A 19,618-nucleotide genomic window follows, 5' to 3' on the forward strand; every position below is an offset into this window, starting at 1 on the left:
CCCAGGGGGGCACCTCCGAAACATTTCCAAAACAGTTTGGATGGTTTTATTTTGGAGATGTTTCAGAGCCTTCTGTTTCATTTTGGATTCGGTGCTTTGGGTGCTGAAACACCTCTGAAATGAAACGGCTTCCGAAATTTCACACAGCCCTAATATTTAGTTTAATTTATAATCAACACATTTGGGTTTGAGGTGACTGTAGTACACTGATGGCAATACAATTTTATTATTAAGAAGCAGGCAGTTACTTTATGTAGAGAAGGAACTATCAGCTTAAAAAGATCAGGGAATATTAATTTAGCTCCAGAAGCTCATCTTTATGGCACAAAGAATTCTCCTTTTCTGAAAATGTAACTGCACAGAAATGGTATTCCTACCCTGGTATGTAAAACGAAGTCTGCAGCTGAAGAACTCCTATCCAAATGTTCTATGAACTAATTCCTGTCATTATTCAAAAATGGAATATGATGAACCAATTGTAGCAGAGATGGAGTCTGAAGGACAGACATTACATAAATAGTGCTGAAAGCAGTTTTATAATACTACAAAAATCTGTCAGACAGACTTGTATTCCCCTATAGCACTAAAAAAATTGGCAGAAGCACTACAAAAAGGTTCCAGGATGAAATGGGAACTGCTGCGTAGCAGTAATTTAGAAGTACTAAATATAATGCCTATATAGTTCCATCATAGTGCTGCAGGGGGTTTCTTAGTTCCCGAGCATCCCACTGTACTCTGCTCTCCTGCCCATACCCTTCAAGGGAAAAAGGAGAGGGAGAGAATGGGGTGGACACTCACTGGGTGCTCTCCAGTTCCCAGGGAATATGGTGCTGCATATGAAAACTGTGAAAGCTTGAACAGTGTCTCTTGCATAAAAATGCAGGACAGTGGCTGAGGCAAGACTGGGTTGTGGTAACAAGACTGCCATAAGAAAATCAAACTATGCTAATGGCTTGCAACCCGTTAAGTGCAGAGGCAGTGGAGTGCTTGCGGTACCCAATACCAGACCCATGCCATAAAGTAGTAAAAGTGGTTAAAATTGTTGGCAGAGTTCTGATGTGCTTATCACATATGTGTACCAAGAAAGCCCTTTAAAGAAAGGCTGAGCCAGTGAAGGCAAGGAAACTACATATGCATTTCAATTGGCCTAGTAGCTAAAGAAAACAAAAGACTAAATATCTAGCTCAAAAGAAACTTGTAAAAGGAGCACTGAATATAGGGAAGATGTTCTGCATGTGACATCCTCACATTTCTCAAAGCCGGCATCCACTCTAAGGTATTTGTCTGAACCATCCAGCGCATGTCTAAATTCATAAGCTACTGCAAATGTACCCTGTTAGCGTGTCTGCGCAGGGTACCGCCTGATCCCCTGGTTCTCTACTGCCACGACTTCGATCTTATCAAAGAAATAGGGAGGTAAGAGATGTTGCAATGATTACTACCTGTGGAAGCACCATGCTTGGTCTATTTCACAATCTAGGTGCTTTTATATTTTTTCTTTTACAGGGAACCAGGTGGGAGGCAGCAGCTCGTCAGAGTTGTTCCTGGAATCACCCCCGTGGCTCCAAAGAGGATCCCCGGCACCTGAATTGGTACAGTGTTAATAGGCGTCTTGCCAGCTTGCGGCTGTGTCCTCAATCAGTCCTCGCAGGGTCCCGTTTGAGTCACCCACCCTGTGTAGGGTGTCTCCAGGCTCCTTCTTATCCAGGTTACTTGCCGTAACCCCTGGCCCTCGTAGTCCTTGCCCGCTCCCAATAATAAAGAGAAAGTAAAGGAGAAAAAAAGGGTTTTCTTTCTTTTCTCGTGTCTTGGCTCCCCGCCAATTACCTCATTAGCGGCTTGTTACAGGTGATGCCCAGTCTCTTTTGCCGCGCGCTGTGCCAGGGTGCAGATCCGAGAGTTCGCCCGTGGTCAGGTCCACGGATCTCTGCCCCAGCTTCCCTCTCCCCTCGAGTTCTGGGTGCTGGGCCAGGTCTCTTCAGAGGTCTGGGCTGGTGACCCCCACTCCCTTTGGCTTCCAAGTTGCCTCGCCGCATCCCTGCGCGAAGCCATGGCTTCCCCCCGTGCAGCGGCTCCATTCTCCCCAGACTCACCACCGCTGTCGTGTGCTCCTGGTAGGTAGTGGGGGGGTGGGCTGCTGGTCCTGGGTTCTGGAGTCCCTCGGCTCGCATTGGCCTTGTGTTGTGGATCCCTCCTTCAGATCCTTCTTTGCGAGAGTCCCCAGCAGCTCCTCTCTTCTCTGGTGGTGCCCAAAGGCAACTTTCTCTGGGCATCGTCCTCTTCATATCCCTGGGCGCTGAGCCCCATTGGCTCTCCGCAAGCGTGGGGCGTCTCCTTGCCCCACCAGGCCATAATCACTACCAGCTGTGAGATCTCTCAAGTAACAGGGTTTCAGTCGGGAACCCTGTTACATACACCATTAATAAACAAATACCCCAAAACACATTTGGTAACACCTCTAAGTATCCTTCCTGTCTGACACTCAAGGCCCATCATCTGTGATTGACCTGTAATTGCAGAGGCTGCAGAAACACCTAGTCTTTACACCTAGATAATCAAGAACAGGAGCAAGGCAATTAACAGTTATGATATAATGATCAACTTTTTCCTCCCTGTTTTCTTCAGGCTTTAATTGGCCAACCATCAAGAAAAATGCTTTGAAGAACCAGTATAAGGACTAAGCAGACTTGTCAGCAAGTTGTGTGCAGTCCAGATCAGAAGCCATCTTGCCACCCAGCCAACAAGTGAAGGACCCATGCTTTGAGACTGTATAAGGACTGCTTCCTGCCTGCATCGAGTAAAGATCTTTGTGCAGCTTAGATAATATTACGAACTAATAGCTTATTTTATAGTGGGAAAGAATCTTTTCTGTCATTTAGTTTTGTAACTTGTTGGTACTTATTAAAGCAAGCCTTTCTGCTATTCATCAACTGAGTGCTGTGTCAATTCATAAAGCACTAGATTAGAACTTTGGTTTTTAAGTACAACAATGGGGGAGCAGGCAGCAGGTCCCCAAAGACTCCAGGCACTATGGCATGCTTACTGACAGCTCACTGCAGTTCTGCTCCCTGCCCCCACAGGGGTTGGCATACTGTCAGTGAACATGTTATATCCCCATGGCCAGGGAATGGGGTGGCCATCAGTGGCAACTTTGTAGAGTTTCAGCCAGGGGGCTTGATACATCTGTTTGCACCTGTAAAGGACTTTTTGCACTTTTGTGGTGCTTATAAGTTCTGTGGCACTTGCAGTGCTACATATGGAATGTCTGTTCAACAGACTCCAGGAAGCTTAAAACAAACTTTCCTTTTCACTGAACCCCTCCCCTCTCAAGCCCCCCCACCAAACAACAGCAGACCCCCACTCTCCAGCTTGAAGTCTTAGAGCCATTAATAATTTTTACCAGGGTTTTTACAACTAAAATATAAAATTGTAAAACCTGGAAGAGGAAGGAAGTTTTCTGATGCAGTTTAGAGCATAAACACCAAAACCAAAATGATCTACAGAGACTTTTCTCTCTCTCATATTCTTTGTCCTAGCTTTTAAAGTTTTAAGCTTAACTATGTCTATGAAATCTATGAACTAGTCTTAGTTCTAAACTATATTAGACTCATAAACTAATAGCCAACCTACCTGGAAGCATCTCTCTCAGGAACTATCAAGCTTAAAAAAGATCAGGGAATATTAATTTAGCTGTTAGAATGATGAATTTAGGAAGATATTTCTAAGCATTAGGCCCCGGCACGTGTTGTACTTAAGACGTGATTAACTAGATAATCACATCTTAAATTGTCACCCAGCCACATGTTAACACAATTAATGGTGTGATAAAACAAGGAATAAGCCACAAAGCTATTACATAAAAACTGTGTAATAACTTTGTGGCTGGTTCCTATCAGGCCATTAATTGAATCTGTGGCTAGGCTGGGGCTCTCCACCATTGGGTGTGCTCACATGGCTGGGAGCCATGTCAACTGATGGGGCTCCCAGCCACAGAAACGTACCATATGCCCCCATGGTTGGGAGCCCTATCAGCTGACAGAACTCGCAGCCGCAGGAGCTTGCTGTGTAGGGGGAACCCAGAATCATGAAAATCACTGATGGTGTTTAACTAAGATTCACTCTCAGAGTCATAATTAAGGTGTACTCCCCTCCTCTCTGGGGCACTAGCGGCTCCGTACATTCAATCACCTCATAGGACTGGCATAGGAAACTTCAGACACACCAAATTTTCTATGGCTAGTCTTCTGGGTTGTTGACGCAAAACATTTCCTGAACCTAATACATAAAACTGTCTAGGGATCAGCTGCACGCCTCCTAAAATGCACAGGAGGAGTGAAAGAAGCTTCTCATCCATGTAACATGAATAGGGGCCTATTTAACTCGTGGCAAGACAAAGCCATTTTTGTAGCTTTGTCCAGGCATGAAGAACACATTTTGCAGGCATTTCATGGCAGCTTTGCCCTTTGGTGCTGATTGGCAGATGTTGTAGGGCTTGCTGCTACTGCCCTGAGCTCGTTTTCCTATACCTGGGGTCAGGCTCTTATGTCCCAATCACAACAAAATTAATCAGTTAGTCCAGTCACTGCTCTGCACATGCCTGCCCCAGCTTACTCATGAGCATTTACAGTCCCAATGGGATCTCTCCCATGTGCAGCGAGGCTCTAACCTGAAACAGCAATTCTTCTGGCCCCTCCCCCAGATCCTCAGCTGTCACTCCGCTCCAGGGATTAATCAGAAGCCTTGTGTGTGCAGGCCTCCATCTACCTCCTTCCTTGGGTCACACCCGCAGTGTTTCTCCAGCAAGTTTCACAACACTTGCCTTCTGAGACACTCAGCCCCTCCTCTCTCTGCAGCTTGCAGGGAATTAACTCCACTCTGCCCCTCTCCAGGGACGGAAATACCTCTGAGCTGCCTCCCTCCTCCAATCCAGAGCAAGATGCTGCTCCAGAAGTATGGTGATTGCTTCTCTTCCCTTCCAGTCTCCAGCTGCAGCCCCGCCAGCCCTCCATACTGTAAGTGTTCCTTGCTTTCACTTTCCCTGTCTGTTGCTGCCAGCTGCTTTTCTTCCCTGACCTCCCCTGCCCAGCATGTAGGCACCTCAGGGCTTTCGTTCACTCTCTCTCACTCCTTCACAGCAATCTCACCCAAGGGGGGGGGCTGGAGGAGGGGCAGCTGCCATCTTGTCTGCTGTCTCCTTTGTGCTGACACACCAGCTGGTGCCTTCCACTCCTGGGTAGAAGGACTTACTAAAAACTTATTTTAGTTATAGTTAATACAAATGTATTTTTATTAAGTTTTTTTTCCGTGGATTTAGCAGGCAACCCTGGATTTCACAGTTTCTGCGAAATCCGCAAAAACACAATTTAGGTAGATTCCCTAAACATGAATGAGCGAGCAGGTATTTTTTTTTTTTATGAGTGAACTGGTAAACAATCTTTTCATGAGACTTCAATTAATTTTTAATTTAGTAAAACATCCTTGGATTTGATCCAACTATTTATTTCTAAACAAACTCCGCCCAACCCCCCTCCCACCCCAAAAATTATACTGGTAGATAGCATTCAGGTAACCCACAACTGATGAGAAATGCAACTGAATAGATACCCATTCGGTCACCTTAGAATAAGTAACCACTGTAACTCCACAGATTGAAGCAAATATTCAAATTTTCTTTTATTTGTTCAAAGAGAAAAGACATTTTAGTCTATAAATTTCTGAGCCTATTTATTTAATTTAATATGTAGGTATTTCTGATATTTCTAGAGATCCGTTTTGGTTTTTGGGGCATTTTTTTTGGAAATAGACATGTTTATTGCTTAGCAAGCACCCAATTACCACTCAGCTGCTGCTTCTTTTTAAAGGCAAGCTGAACTGGCAAACACAATTCAAGTGACTTTTAACTTAGTATTTTAAATTTTTATGTAGTTTCCTCCAGCTCAACATCTGTTTCTAGAACAGCTATGAAGCAGTATCAAATAGAAATCCACCGCTTATCATCTTAAACAGTTTACTAAGTTTTACAAAATTGTAGTTTTTGAATATAATATCACTCACTCTCTCTCCCTATATATATATATATATATAGAGAGAGAGAGAGAGAGAGAGAGAGAGAGAGAGATTAGTTCCTTCTGTTTTCACAAATATGACCAATAACGCCACAGAAATGGAAAGCAGCCAAATAGAAAAGAGAGAAGGAAAAATTCATGTTTTGGGGTGCTTGCATAAACAATGTGTTTGTTTGTTGGGTGGAGGCTGGTAGTTTCGAATCTAGACTAACCTGGCAACTCCGATTCTCAAGTCATAAAGTTTTGCAGAAATAGTTTGTTTACTGATACTAGTTAAGATTACTATAAAAGCCATATAAGATTTAAGCAGAGTTAAGTATATTTTGAAGTCAGTTGAATCCCATAAAGATAAGACAATTTAATTATTTCAAAGTGAATTTCTTCAACAACAACAAAAAAACCCAACACAAAATATTTCTAAAAACATGCTACTTAAACTTAAAGATAATTTACCTTCTCTTTCTTGTTGCAGACATAGATTCAGTTCCTGTATAGTAGCCTTATCCACAGATCTATGAACTTTCATCTGATCTAACTCTTCTTCAAGATTCAATCTACAAAATAGCATAGAATAATAGTCCAATGTATAAACAGAAGGAAGAAACAGAAAACAGCCAAGTTCCAACTGCTAAAATATGCAACAAAATCAAATGAAAAATTTAATCAAAATAAATATTTGTTGAAAAGAAGTGTGATTTAAATTCCGGTACTATTTCTCTCAATAGCAGATATTTCATTTACCTGCTATCATAGGCATAAAAATATCAAAACAATATCTTATAAACTTTTAAAATCTGGATTCAAACTTTGGAATTACATATACATAAGAGATTTCACCTCCTCCCCCTAAGAAGGCCCTTGAATGAGATGCTGTAGATGGGAAAGATACAGGTCCAGGACAAGGACAGAGACAGATTGGAAAGGGCAGAATAGAAGAAATCAGTCTTGGGGAAGATCAGCCCACTAGATCACACTCCTCTCCAGAATGTATTCTAAGATTCCCAACCCTCAAGAAAATGTGTCATCCCCACGTTGCGCTGGTCTATGCAAAGAAAGAGGGACACTACTGCTATTATTTACTATTACTTCAAGTGACAGATACCAGAATGTTTTGTTTTCTTTCAGGTTCTTTAAAACCTAGGGAATTGCTCGAATGCATGCACGCACACACACATTACAATCAGGGGTGCAACCGTATTTGGTTCCCTTATATGACCACCTTTTATTAAATTACTGTATAAGTTAGTAAAAGGTACCTGCCTCATTCAGTTCACAGAATAGATGGTATTTGCTTGATATTTTCTCTTTGTCATTCAATATATGCCCCATACTTTTTTATCATGCACTTGTCAAACATGTCCCTGAAGACAGAAACATTTTCTTCCTGGGCTTATCTATAGTTTTTATCATTACATTATCTGAAGTGCTTCAAACGTAATTTATTTTTGTAACAGCATGGTGAGGTAAAGGGATGTTATTCCCATTTTATAGACATAGAATAGTGACACAGAAAAAGTAAGGTCAAAAGTATCCACTAAAAAATGGAAGCCTAACTTAGATCTCAACAACCTGATTTTTCAGTGTGCAGCATTTTGTGACATTTGTATGTTCAAATCAGAGCCGTTATTCACTTCATGTGAGTGCTCAGCAGTTCTGCAAATTGGGGTGTTAAGTCAGGTCTCCAGAAAATGAGGAACATTTCATAGGTGAAAATTAATTGAACGTGGGTGCATCTAATGTGAAATCAGTGCAACTGAATAAAATCCAGCACAGTTTGTGCTGGAGTTTATTGATCCCAGTGTTTACATGTGTGTTCAGGACCGCAGCATGTTCAGTCAGGGTGGTGCAGCCCTGGCTGGCAGGGGGCCCAGGGGATCAGCTTGTCAGCCCAGAGCTGCAATCTCCACGCTCAATGTGCTGCAGAGGGGCTGGCTGGGACACAAGGGTGCTAGAGTGCAGGCTTAGCCTGCAGGCAGCCTTCACACTGTAGCTCGTGCCCCAGCCAGCCCCGTTCACCATAATACTCATGTCAGACAGTACTATTCTACAACAGAATTAAAAAGTTTACTCGGGCCTAATAGCACTGCATGCACAGACGGTGACTCTTTCAATTGGTACCATCATTCTTTACAGAGTATGGTGTATGTGCCAATGAGTTCTTTAATGGCTGCTGAGTCCAACACGAGTCCCACCCACAGGTAGGGCACATCCATGAACTAGCAATGCCCTGGATTTGAGCAACAGATTTTTTCCTTCTCTGATGCCGGTCATTATAAAACTTGATTCAGTCTGCCTCACAGTGCCTCACTCCATCTGCAGGCTGACTCTGATAACCAGAGTGGCATTCTGCACTCCTGTTCCAATCCTTTCCCAATCATCCACAGAGATTCCAAAGGATGCTAAGTCATCTTTGCAAGCATCCTAAAATCTGCACAGTGGTCTGCCTCTCTTTCTTGACCCTTCGCAAACTTCAGAGTACAGCACATTCTTCCGCATCCTGTGACCCAGCATATCCTTGACATGACTGAGTCTTTTCTAACTAATTAACAGGGATCCAAGTTTTTCCGTTTCCCATGGAAAAACGGAGAAAACCACGGATTTTCCATTTTTCTCAGAGAAAACACGGATTTACCCTTTTAGCAGAGAAACCCATGGACTTCCACCTTTTGAAAAGAGTTGTGTAGGCCGGCAGAGTTCCAGCCTGTAAGAGTTAATTCCAAAAAAGGCGGAGAAACCCCCAGCTGTGCCAGGAGGGGAACGGAGAAGAGGAGAGGGATGCTCTCACTTACCGGAGGCTTAACTCAGGCTCACTTGCCCTCCTGGAGCTTCTTGGTGTGGCTGGGGGCTGCAGGGCAGGGCTAGGGGGGTGCAGCTGGCTGGGGGCTGAGGGAGCGAGGAGGTGTTGGGGTAAGACATGGAGTGCCCGCCGGCCTGGTGGACACTCCATGTGGAGCTTTCCCCAACACCTCCCCCTCTCTCAGCCCGGGTGGGCAGAGACGGAATGGGGCGCAGCAGCGGTGGTGTCTCCCCCCAGTGTGTTTCCGTTGCTTTTTACGTTGGGAGGGGCGCGCTGCGTACTGCCAGCCACACGCAGCACACCGCAGCACACCCCTGCCCCCCACCTCAGTTCAGTCTGTGCCCACTCCCAGGAGCAGGGCTGGGGTGGCAAGGGCAGCGGTGCCCCTCTGCGGACTGCACACGCCCACCTGGCCAGGGGACAAGGGAGGCTTGCTTATGGTGGCCACTACCACACTGCCACCACCACCGCACCATCGCTCGCATGTGGCGGACACCAATGCACCAGCACCACTGCACCCTGTACCACTTGCCCACAGCCAGCTGCAGGAGAGCAGTGTGGGGTGCAATAGCAGTGGTGGTGGGCACTGCATGCAAGCAGCAGTGGGTGGTGGTGTGGCACCATGGCAGTGGTGCGGTGCAGTGGCAGCTGGCGGTGGTGCTGTGGCGGCAGCTGCCACTGCGCCTCTTGCCCACGGCCAGATGGGGACAAGCAGCGCAGGGCATGGGGATGACAGTGTAGTGGTGGTCGCCATGTGTGAGCCTGGCCCTCCCTCCCCCCCCCCCCAGCCAGGTGGGCATGTGCAGCCCGCAGAGCAGCACCGCTGTTCTGGCCCCACCAGCCCTTCTCCTGGGAGCGGGCACAGACTGAGCTGAGGTGGGGGGCAGGGAGGTGCCATGGTGTGCCGCGTGGGACCAGCAGCACCCAGCATGCCCCTCCAACCCGCAGAAGGGCACCACTGCCCTCACCCCCCCGGCCCTGCTCCTGGGAGCAGGCACAGAAACACGCTCTCTCCCCTCCGCTTTCTCGATCCGGCACCCCCAGCCCCTTCTTTTTCACCCGCCCCGCTCCCCCCCCACCTGCTGGAGTATGTGTGAGTATGTATGTCTGTGTCTACATGTGTCTACATATGCGTGTCTGTGCCTGGATATGTGGGGCTGGGAGGCTGTCATTTTAATCACAGTTATCAGAGAATTTGCAGTTTTTTTTTATCAGGGAAAACCAAGATCCCTGCTAATCAATGTTCCCACAAATGACATACCAACACAAGTTAACACTTCCATATTTGTCACCTTGTCTTGCCATCTCATTCAAAGAATTTTACACAGGCATATGATATGAAAGCTGCTTAGTCTTCTGATGTTTGGCATAAGCTGTCCATGTTTCTGAACCATATAGAAGAGTGGATAAAACATGCATCTCAAATATGGATTTTCACTGTAGTTGATAGTTTCTTATTGGTTCCAGGCCTTGTCTTGCAAAAGACCAAAATTCCTGGCTGCTTTGCCAATTCTACAAGCAAGCACAGCATCAAGATCAACATTACTTGTAACAGTAAAGCCAAGGTAGAAAAATTGGTAAACAACATCAAGACAAGTACCATCTATGGTGATATCTGCAACTGTTTCTAAAGAGCCTTGGCGTATGATAAAAGTCTTCTTCAAGCTTGTTGCTAGTCCAAAGATTTTGTATGAGTCAGAGAACTTGGTAATGAGATGTTGCAGGGCATTGACACTGTGAGCCATCATCTGCAAACAACAGGTGCCTTAGGATGATCTCCTTCACCTTCATCTTAGCTCTGAACTTTGCAATGTTGAACAGTCCTCCATCACATTTAGTGCTGAAATACATACCCTCTCAAACATCATGGAATGCATGTTGAAGCAAAAACGACAAATAAATGTTAAACAATGTGGGAGCCAGTACACAGCCCATTGTTGATGTCGAATGAGTCAGACTCTTGGTTTTCATACATTAGCAACACCAGGATTCTGCTTTTAAAAACTAATAGCTCTACACATAAATAAAAATGCACTGAATGGATTTTTGAGTGGCTAACAAAAACCATGGAGGCAGTAGCTCAGGGATTATTATTAGAGGTGCACCAATACATAGGTCCCATATTGGATCGGCACTGATATAATCTCAACATTTCTCAACAAGGAGAAATGCAAAGTGCTGCACCTAGGGAGGAAAAATGTCCAGCACACCTACTGCCTAGGAAATGACCTGCTGGGTGGCACGGAAGTGGAAAGGGATCTTGGAGTCCTAGTGGACTCCAAGATGAACATGAGTCGGCAGTGTGACGAAGCCATCAGAAAAGCTAATGGCACTTTATCGTGCATCAGCAGATGCATGACGAATAAATCCAAAGAGGTGATATTTCCCCTCTATCGGGCGCTGGTCAGACCGCAGTTGGAATACTGCGTGCAGTTCTGGGCACCGCACTTCAAGAGGGATGCGGATAACCTGGAGAGGGTCCAGAGAAGGGCCACTCGTATGGTCAAGGGCCTGCAGACCAAGCCCTACGAGGAGACATTAGAGAAACTGGACCTTTTCAGCCTCCGCAAGAGAAGGTTGAGAGGCGACCTTGTGGCTGCCTATAAGTTCATAACGGGGGCACAGAAGGGAATTGGTGAGGTTTTATTCACCAAGGCGCCCCCGGGGGTTACAAGAAATAATGGCCACAAGCTAGCAGAGAGCAGATTTAGATTGGACATTAGGAAGAACTTCGTCACAGTTCAAGTGGCCAAGGTCTGGAACGGGCTCCCAAGGAGGGTGGTGCTCTCCCCTACCCTGGGGGTCTTCAAGAGGAGGTTAGATAACCATCTAGCTGGGGTCATCTAGACCCAGCGCTCTTTCCTGCCTATGCAGGGGGTCAGACTCGATGATCTATTGAGGTCCCTTCCGACCCTAACATCTATGAATCTATGAATCTATTACAGATGCCTTCATACTATTATGTAAGTATTTCGCAAGGTTTAGCAATGTAGGTGGACAGTCAAGCTCCTCAAAAGAGTGTAACCAACTAACCATGTCAAAGGCTTTTGTTAAATCTGTAAAGCCATGTACAGTGGGATATGCTTCTCTCTGCACTTCTCCTGCAGTTGTTTTACAGAGAAGACCATATCTATGGTGGACCTTTCCAAGTGGAAGTCACACTGGCTCTCAGGATAGATTTTCTCAGCTGTCTGATATCTAGGTAAAATAATATGGTTTAAGATTTTTCCTGTGATGTTGAGAAGAGATATACCTCTGTCATTATTACAGTCACTTCTGTCTCCTTTGTTTTTATAGAGTTGGATGAAATGAGTGTCCTTAAAACCTTGCAGAACAGTTTCTTCTGTCCAATAGAGTACCTCATGCAATGTTTGCAGCAAGTCTTTGTTAGCACGTTTGTACATTTCAGGAGGTAAACAGTCAGATCCTGAAGCTTTGTTATTGTGAATCTTTTTGATACATTTTTCAAGTTCCTTTAGTGTAGGTTTGGCATCCAGCAAAGTCATAACTTCAAACCCAGGCAATTCATGTAGCACACATTAGTCTATTACAGATTCCCTTGAGCATACCATTCCATAGTGCTGAATCCACCTCTCCAGTTGCCTTCTCTTATCATTTATGATATTGCCATCCATGTCTTTCAACAGAGCTGTCTTATACTTTGTCGGCCCAATGGTCTTTCTAATACCCTCTTATAACTATCTACTGTCACCTGGGTCAGCCACCTGCTGGATACTATTGCAGAGACCCAGCCAAAATTCTTAAGCACATCTCCTGGAAGCTGTTTGAACAGCCTTACAAGCTTCTCTTACATGGTTGAGCGAATCAGTAGTAGAAGTAGACTTGATTAGGACAGTTATTTTTCTCTAAATGAGTTGCAGCAGTACCTCTGGATGGTTTGCAAACCAGTCAATGTTCGTCTTAGCTCTTGATTGCCACATTGTATATACTTGTCTCCAGGACTTCCCATGCATCTGATACAGTTTCATTCATGCCAACTGACTTTGTTACTTCTTCTTTGAAAAGCCGTTTGTTGACAGGATCATTGATTTGACACAGGTCAATATAAGATTGTCCAGCAGGTTTATTGCAATGGATCTTCTTAGCTTGAAATTTCACTTTGCAGAAGACAAGGGAGTGGTCTACAATACAGTCTGCGCTTTGAAAGTATCACGTATGCAGGATATCTTTCAAGTGTGTACATCTTGTTCGTACCAAGTCCAACTGATGCCAGTGCTTGGACCTTGGGTATCTCCATGCTTTACTGCTAATTAGTCAACTCTGCAGTAAAGGCACACATGTAGATGCCCCGTTTGTTTTAAAGCCACTTGTCTGGCATCACACAGGAATTCTATAATACAAGCAGGAAGAGATTTCAGCTCTCCAGGGCTTCACTGAAGTGTCCCTGTCTTTTCTTTTCCTTCCATTCTTCTGCCTCATTTCACTGCCTTCCAATTTCCATAATAAATGAAGCAAAGATCCTATAGACACTATCATCCTTTGCTACATGGGCTTAATTCATTCCCAGAGAAAAACCATCCTGTGAACCGAAGGAGGCAGGAGTTCTGAGGGGGAAAAAAGTATGTGATCATATAATAAATTACCACTTTGCACTGCATTCACAGAGGGGGACCAAACTAGAATTGCAAAAGATCCTTACTTGTGGGATTTCTAATTTTTTGAGTTCTTTATCTTACAACCTTAAAATGGTAGTAGTCAACATATCTGGGGTGATTAAACCAAAATTAGGGAAGGGAATCATGTAGAGTGGTCCCTGCATATGTGAGGTGGAACAACAAAATGAAACTACCATATTTACTCAAATGCAAGACAAGGTTTTTGCCCTTGTCAACATGGGGAAAAAAAGCTTTATTTTGGATTTGTGTATCAGCTAGGGCAGGTAGCTGCTGCAGCCCTGGGGAATCCCAAGCCAAGTCATTGCCTGCCTAGGACTGGGGTGACTTGTGCTGCAGGGGGGAGGGGAATGCAGTAAGGAGGCACCTGGGAAGACTGCACAGTGGGGCGTGAGTGGAGGGGAGGCTGGGAGGGAGGATGGGGGGCAAATAAAGGAGACTCATGGTATACAGCTCAGGAAGCGCACAGAGGAGATTCCCCTCTCTGCAACATACCTTCTGCTCTGGCCCTAACCTTGACCAAGCACATAGCTGTCACCACTGCTTCTGCCCTGACCTGGCTTAAGCTGCTGCTTCTGACTGCCCCACAATCAAAGCCACTGCAAAAGGTAAAAGGAAGAGGAAACAAGTGACTGAGGGGAAGGAGAAGGGGGGGCAGGCACAGTCAAGAAGTGGAGGAGCTCAAGAGGTAGGAGTCTGGCCAGCCAGCCCTGCAATGCTTCCTTTGCTGTAGCAGTGGCAGGGAGCAAATTTAAAACAACCCCTCAATAATTCAATTCTACACATGGAAAATTATAACAAATTTATAATTTTCCATTTACAGAATCAAATTATTGGAGGGTTGTCTTAAATTCAAAGTTTATTAGATCTGGGCAAATGTGGTAATAAAGGTAAAAATGTAGGCTGAAGTACCTACATTTTTACATGTAACAATGAGAACTATTAGTCTGTGAAATAGCCTTCCAACTGAAGTGGTGACACCTCTAGGGTTGGTAACATTTTAAGTCTCAACAAAGAACTACAAAGTGTATTAAGGAATTGCTCCCATACTGACAAGGGGATGGTCTATATGAAATAATAAACCTTTTCTAGTTCTAGTGCCTACAAATCTTTGATTCATACACTTACTCAGGGCTGCACATTTTGGGACGCACAAATCATATATCCATTCAGGGCCAAAACAGATGGCATAAAATAGATTTCTAAATATTTAAGTTATCTGGAAATACAGAAGGCTGTCATGATGATTTCTGCCCAGACTTTCCTCCTAGAAGAGGCTGTCTAAATAAATACAACATTCCCCAATTATAATGACAGACTTTCAAAACATTACTGTTTGCTTACTGATAGATTTTCTGGCAAGTGGTAAAAATAATAGAAAACTTACTAATGTATAATGTTTATATTACCAGGTGCAAAATACACTCTAAAAAGAATATCAGAAACAGAATCATGGGGTGATGGGGACCTGGACAATCATCTGACCCAACACATGATATAAGGATGACGAGGAAATAAAAAGACATGCCGTTAAGAATTTTTGTAATGGTTGCTATCATCATTTACTAAACTTTTAAACATACAAAATAGATCAGCAGCACAAACATTGCATTTGGAAGACAAGGACATGAAGAAGCCCAGGCTGTCTCTGCAATTTGTTCCAAAACTATTCTGATAATTTTGTAGTAGAAAAATTACAGTTGTGAGTTTTAATATTTCCCAACACTCAAGCCTATTTCATACCTTTAAGCAAATATTATTTAACATGCCTACCAATGTAGGATACAAGCTCCAATATAACCATAACAATAATCCCTCTACTAAATGACGTATAACTAGAGCTCTAAAACATGTCTTACAATATTCTGGGGACACAATGCAGTATTCACTACCCCTACACCTCCACCAATTAATGCCTTTTTGAAAGCTCCAGGTCACAGAAACCACCCTTCCTAAATCTGGGAAACAATCTCTTAAAAGGCCTTCCACACTGATTCTAACCTGACCAAAGGGATGCTAATGACATGAAGCACTTTGCCTCCCTTATCCAGAAAGCAGTGTACTGCCTGTGCAATCCCTTCACTCTAGGGATCAAAAGCAAGCTTCTTGTGTGGTAGTGCCAAATACTATAATCTACTGAAAACCCAGAAGCAGGAGAGGAGATTTGAAGTTCAGATATTGTGAATAAGATATCCCACTATTGTTTTGGAAGCGAAGCTAGGAGGCTGTGGTTACCGTGAGTGTAAACATGACATGCTTGATAACTGAACACCACTTCAACTAACAAATGAAACTACAGAAAAGACGAGCATTTTTTTTGACCGTACCTAAAATAGCTTTCGTGTGGAAAATTTTCTGTTTGAATAAACAAGTCCCAGGCCAAGGGCAAGGTGTTTATAGCATCTCAAAAGGTCCAGGGCAAACAAACTGGGAGACTGACCTTTTGAAGACTTTTTCAGTAGTAGGACAGTTGTTTCTACAAGTTTTTCTTGTCCTACCTGGTTATAGTCATAAAGCATGTAACTGGAAAAAGACTTCTCAACATCACGGCATCCTCACTCATCTCCCAAATATTGAAAGCAACAATGCTTAATGTGGAAGACTTTCAATGGAATTACTGACTGTGTCAATAATAGGATCCTTCCACAAGTCTCACTTTAAAAGACAACCTAGCATTATAAGCTTTAATTAAAAAAAAACAACTAACAAGACTTTTTTTTTTTTTTTAATTTTCTCCTTTAAAAATCAGACTAATCCTTCCCTGGATATTACACTAAGCTCTGACCAAATGACAGAGAAAAAGATGCTACTTTTGTACAGCTGATAAGCAGCTTCTCTTCTAAGAGCTGTTGGTAGAAGAAACCCAACAACAGGATAAACCATCAAATGATATAGTTGTTTAAGCATACTAAGTTTCTTGCCAAATCGAGCAAAGTGAAGAACTAATTTTTAAGACAATCTCTAATAATTCAATTCTACACATGGAAAATTCTAACCAATTTATAATTTTCCATGTATGGAAAAAGATTAGAGATTACTTTTAAAAATATGGAGGCAATCTATTTCATACCTTATAAAAGTAGGTTTTAAGGGAATTTTTTTTTCTATTCCCATATGACCTTTTCAGGTCATTTTTATGGTTTTTCATAAAAACATTAATTTGTAAAAGAGCATATATGTGTTATTTTCCAGGTTTTTTCAGGTTAACTATGTTTGCAAAATACTAGAAAATTTATAGGATACACAACACTGCAGAGTTAATATCAGACAAAGAACTTCTCTTCTTCCAGCTCCTTTCTTTTTAAAATCGATTTCTAAGATTGCACACAACACTTCTTTTTATTCCTATTTTTTCTTCTGATAGCAACCAGAAGTTAGGACTATTCTTGCAACCCATTTACAGGAAATAGATCTTGGCAAATTTGAAGTCTGAGAGGGCAAACCCTTATGATTCAATTTAGGGATAATACTCCATGCAGAAAAAAAGCAGCATAGAAAAATGCATCATAAGAGTGATTTATGGAAGAACAGAGAAGTGGCATAGGGGCATGTAACAGGGAACCCTAGCCCTGTTACTAAGAGGCAGGGCTGTCCCTTTAAGACCTGGGGCTATAGGAACACCAAGCACCAGGAAGGTAGGAGTTAATAGCCCAACCACTCAGGCCGGTCAGCTGACAGGAAGAAGATAGGCCTCTGGGCAAATATAAACCCCAGGGCCGAGGCTGGCAGGGAGAAGGTCTCTGGCAAGCAGCCAGGGGAAGAGAGCTCCTGTACAGCAGAAATACCCCAGAATGCTGCGGCTGCTGGCCAGACTGTTGCTGTGGCTGATGAGGCTCCAGGAGTCTACAAGGTACCCAGAGCTGTTGGGGGGTACTCAAGGCTTGAGGAGCAGTTTGGAGTTCTTAAGGAGCCAGAGTGTGACGTATAGGACTTCTATTATGTTATAGCCCAGGGGCTCATGTTTATGTTGTTGTTTTTCTGGTGGACTGGACTGAGGCTATTTGGGGAGGGGGAGGCCTCAGTGGGGCACACTACTGTGTAAGGCCCCAGCACCAGGGGTCACAGCAACAGGAGGTGATCGGGCCCCAGCACCAGGGGTTGCAGCACCAAGTGGCAGACCCCAGTGCCAAGAGGCACAGCAACAGAGAGTGAGCCAATCCAACACCCTAGGGCATTGGATGACATTTATACCATCTGCGAGGTGTGGGCCACCGTGTAGGGGAGGTTTAGAGCAGTGGATAGTGACCCCTAGCATTGGGGTATTAAATGGGCAGCCTCCCACCTGAGTACCATCATAATTATAGTTCCATCAAGGTGTGGCAGGCGAGATAGGTGGGTGAGTAGCCCAGAGACAGACAGTCAGGCCTCTGTTAGGCAGGCGTGGGGCTGGAACCCTGTCACAGGCCATCAAAAGGAAATACAAATACATGGGGGGAATTATCAGAAAAAAGGAATGAGTAAGATAATATAAAGGGGCAGAGCTGTGATTTGTCTTGCAGAAGAGCCACTATATTTGAACTTGATATGGCAGAAAAAAGGGGAAGTTAATGAAACAATTGAAAAAAATGGAAGAGGTTACATGGTAAAAACATCAGGCAAGTGGAAAAATTGACTGAAGGTGGCAATTGAGGTATCAGGGAGGACAAGTAGAAGTTTGCCATGATAAAAAATGAAAATATCATCATAGAATAAAAGGGGGTTGTGGCTATGAGATCAGGAATTGACTGGAATTTACAAATGTTCTGGAGGGAAAAATGGCAAGATGTGTATTACTCTGTGAGTAATACACCTGTATTGTATGTAAAAGATGTGATTACTCTGACTAGTAAAAAGGAAAAGGAAAAGTTAAGTATAACTTCCAGGTTATGGAGCATTAATAGACTCACAACTCTGTAGAAACTGTTCTTCCGAAACATTTCAAATTAGTTATGTTTTTATAAGTGAGACTCCCTTCTGCATGTGCAGGTAAACACCCAAAAGGATTTGATACACCATGCCACATGTGCATGGCAGAAGGCATGACTAAATACATTACATCCCACTGTGCCTTACTGCCAGTACAGGGGGAGCCCAATCCCTGGCTCCCCCTGTACTGGAAAGAAGGAAGTTTCTGCAGGTGTGAACCCCACATACCCTTGGTGAAGGGCTCTCAGACACAGGAGCACCCCACACACCCCCAGGGACAGAGGATCGCCTGCACAGCAGTGCCCCTTGCCCCATGGGTGTGGAAAAAACCCTGAGGCTGGAGAAATGCCAAAAGTCAATCCCCTCACCCTGGGTGTGTAGGAAACCCATGGGGCTGTAAGATCACTGTGATCCTCTGGCCCCAGAGGTTTACAGTACTCTGGAGCCCTAGGGAACACAACAGCCACTATTCCCAGGATCTGGGGGTTACCTACACCCCCAAACCCTTGAGATTAGGGCAACAGCGTACCCCAGGGTACAGGGGTTTCACACACCCAAGCCCTAGGGATCATGGTAGCTGTGATCCCTAGAGCTTAGGGGTGTGGGAAACCCCTGGACCCTGGTGATCACGGCTGCCCTGATCCCTATGGCTCAGGGGTTTTATGCTGGGCATGGTGCTCCCCTGCAGCTTAGAGCTGTATCAGCTGACAGGGCTGAGCTGACTCCCCTGCCTATCCCTGAGGGGAAAGGGCAGAGAGTATGAGGGGACCATGGTGACTCACGATCATGGGATGGGGTCCTGCAGGATGGCCATGATCTCCCCAAGGCCCCCTTACCGTGCCAAGTTGGCCCAAAGGGCACCCTCTATTCTCACCCGCCACGTCTTCAATTGAATGATTGACAGAGAGGCTGCCTTTCAGTCCTCTTGGACACGGTCTTGATTGACTCTCTGGACCCCGTGGGTTTCCAGACCCCTGGTGGGTCCCGCTCCAAAACAGATGTCATAACGGGTGTTTTGGGGCACCCTAGCCTTATGGGCTAGGCGTGGCTCCAACCACCCCTTTACCATGCCCCAAGCCTCGCAGATGGTACCGATGTTGTTTGTTCTGGGCCTTGTTGCAATTTGGCCCCCTTGTCCTCCCTGGCCTCTCCACATCCCTGTCTCGCTCAGCACCTCACTGGCGCCTGGGCTTTCCACAGCCCTGCAAAGTGCTGTG

General features: G+C 44.5%; 1 protein-coding gene across 8 annotated transcripts in view; it reads right to left on the minus strand.

The window, feature by feature from the left end:
• CNTLN (centlein) overlaps positions 1–19,618 on the minus strand; it is a 369,536-nt gene that overhangs the window by 132,574 nt on the left and 217,344 nt on the right. For all 8 annotated transcript variants that reach the window (XR_009460954.1, XM_059724694.1, XM_059724692.1 and 5 more), the window contains one exon: positions 6,519–6,619. Coding sequence is in view for 7 of the 8 variants with exons in the window: in XM_059724694.1 (XP_059580677.1) it covers positions 6,519–6,619 (101 nt within the window). In the remaining variant the exon portion in view is untranslated. The remainder of the gene's footprint in view (positions 1–6,518; positions 6,620–19,618) is intronic.

Source organism: Alligator mississippiensis, chromosome 3, assembly GCF_030867095.1.
Source record: "Alligator mississippiensis isolate rAllMis1 chromosome 3, rAllMis1, whole genome shotgun sequence".
NCBI lineage: Eukaryota > Metazoa > Chordata > Crocodylia > Alligatoridae > Alligator > Alligator mississippiensis.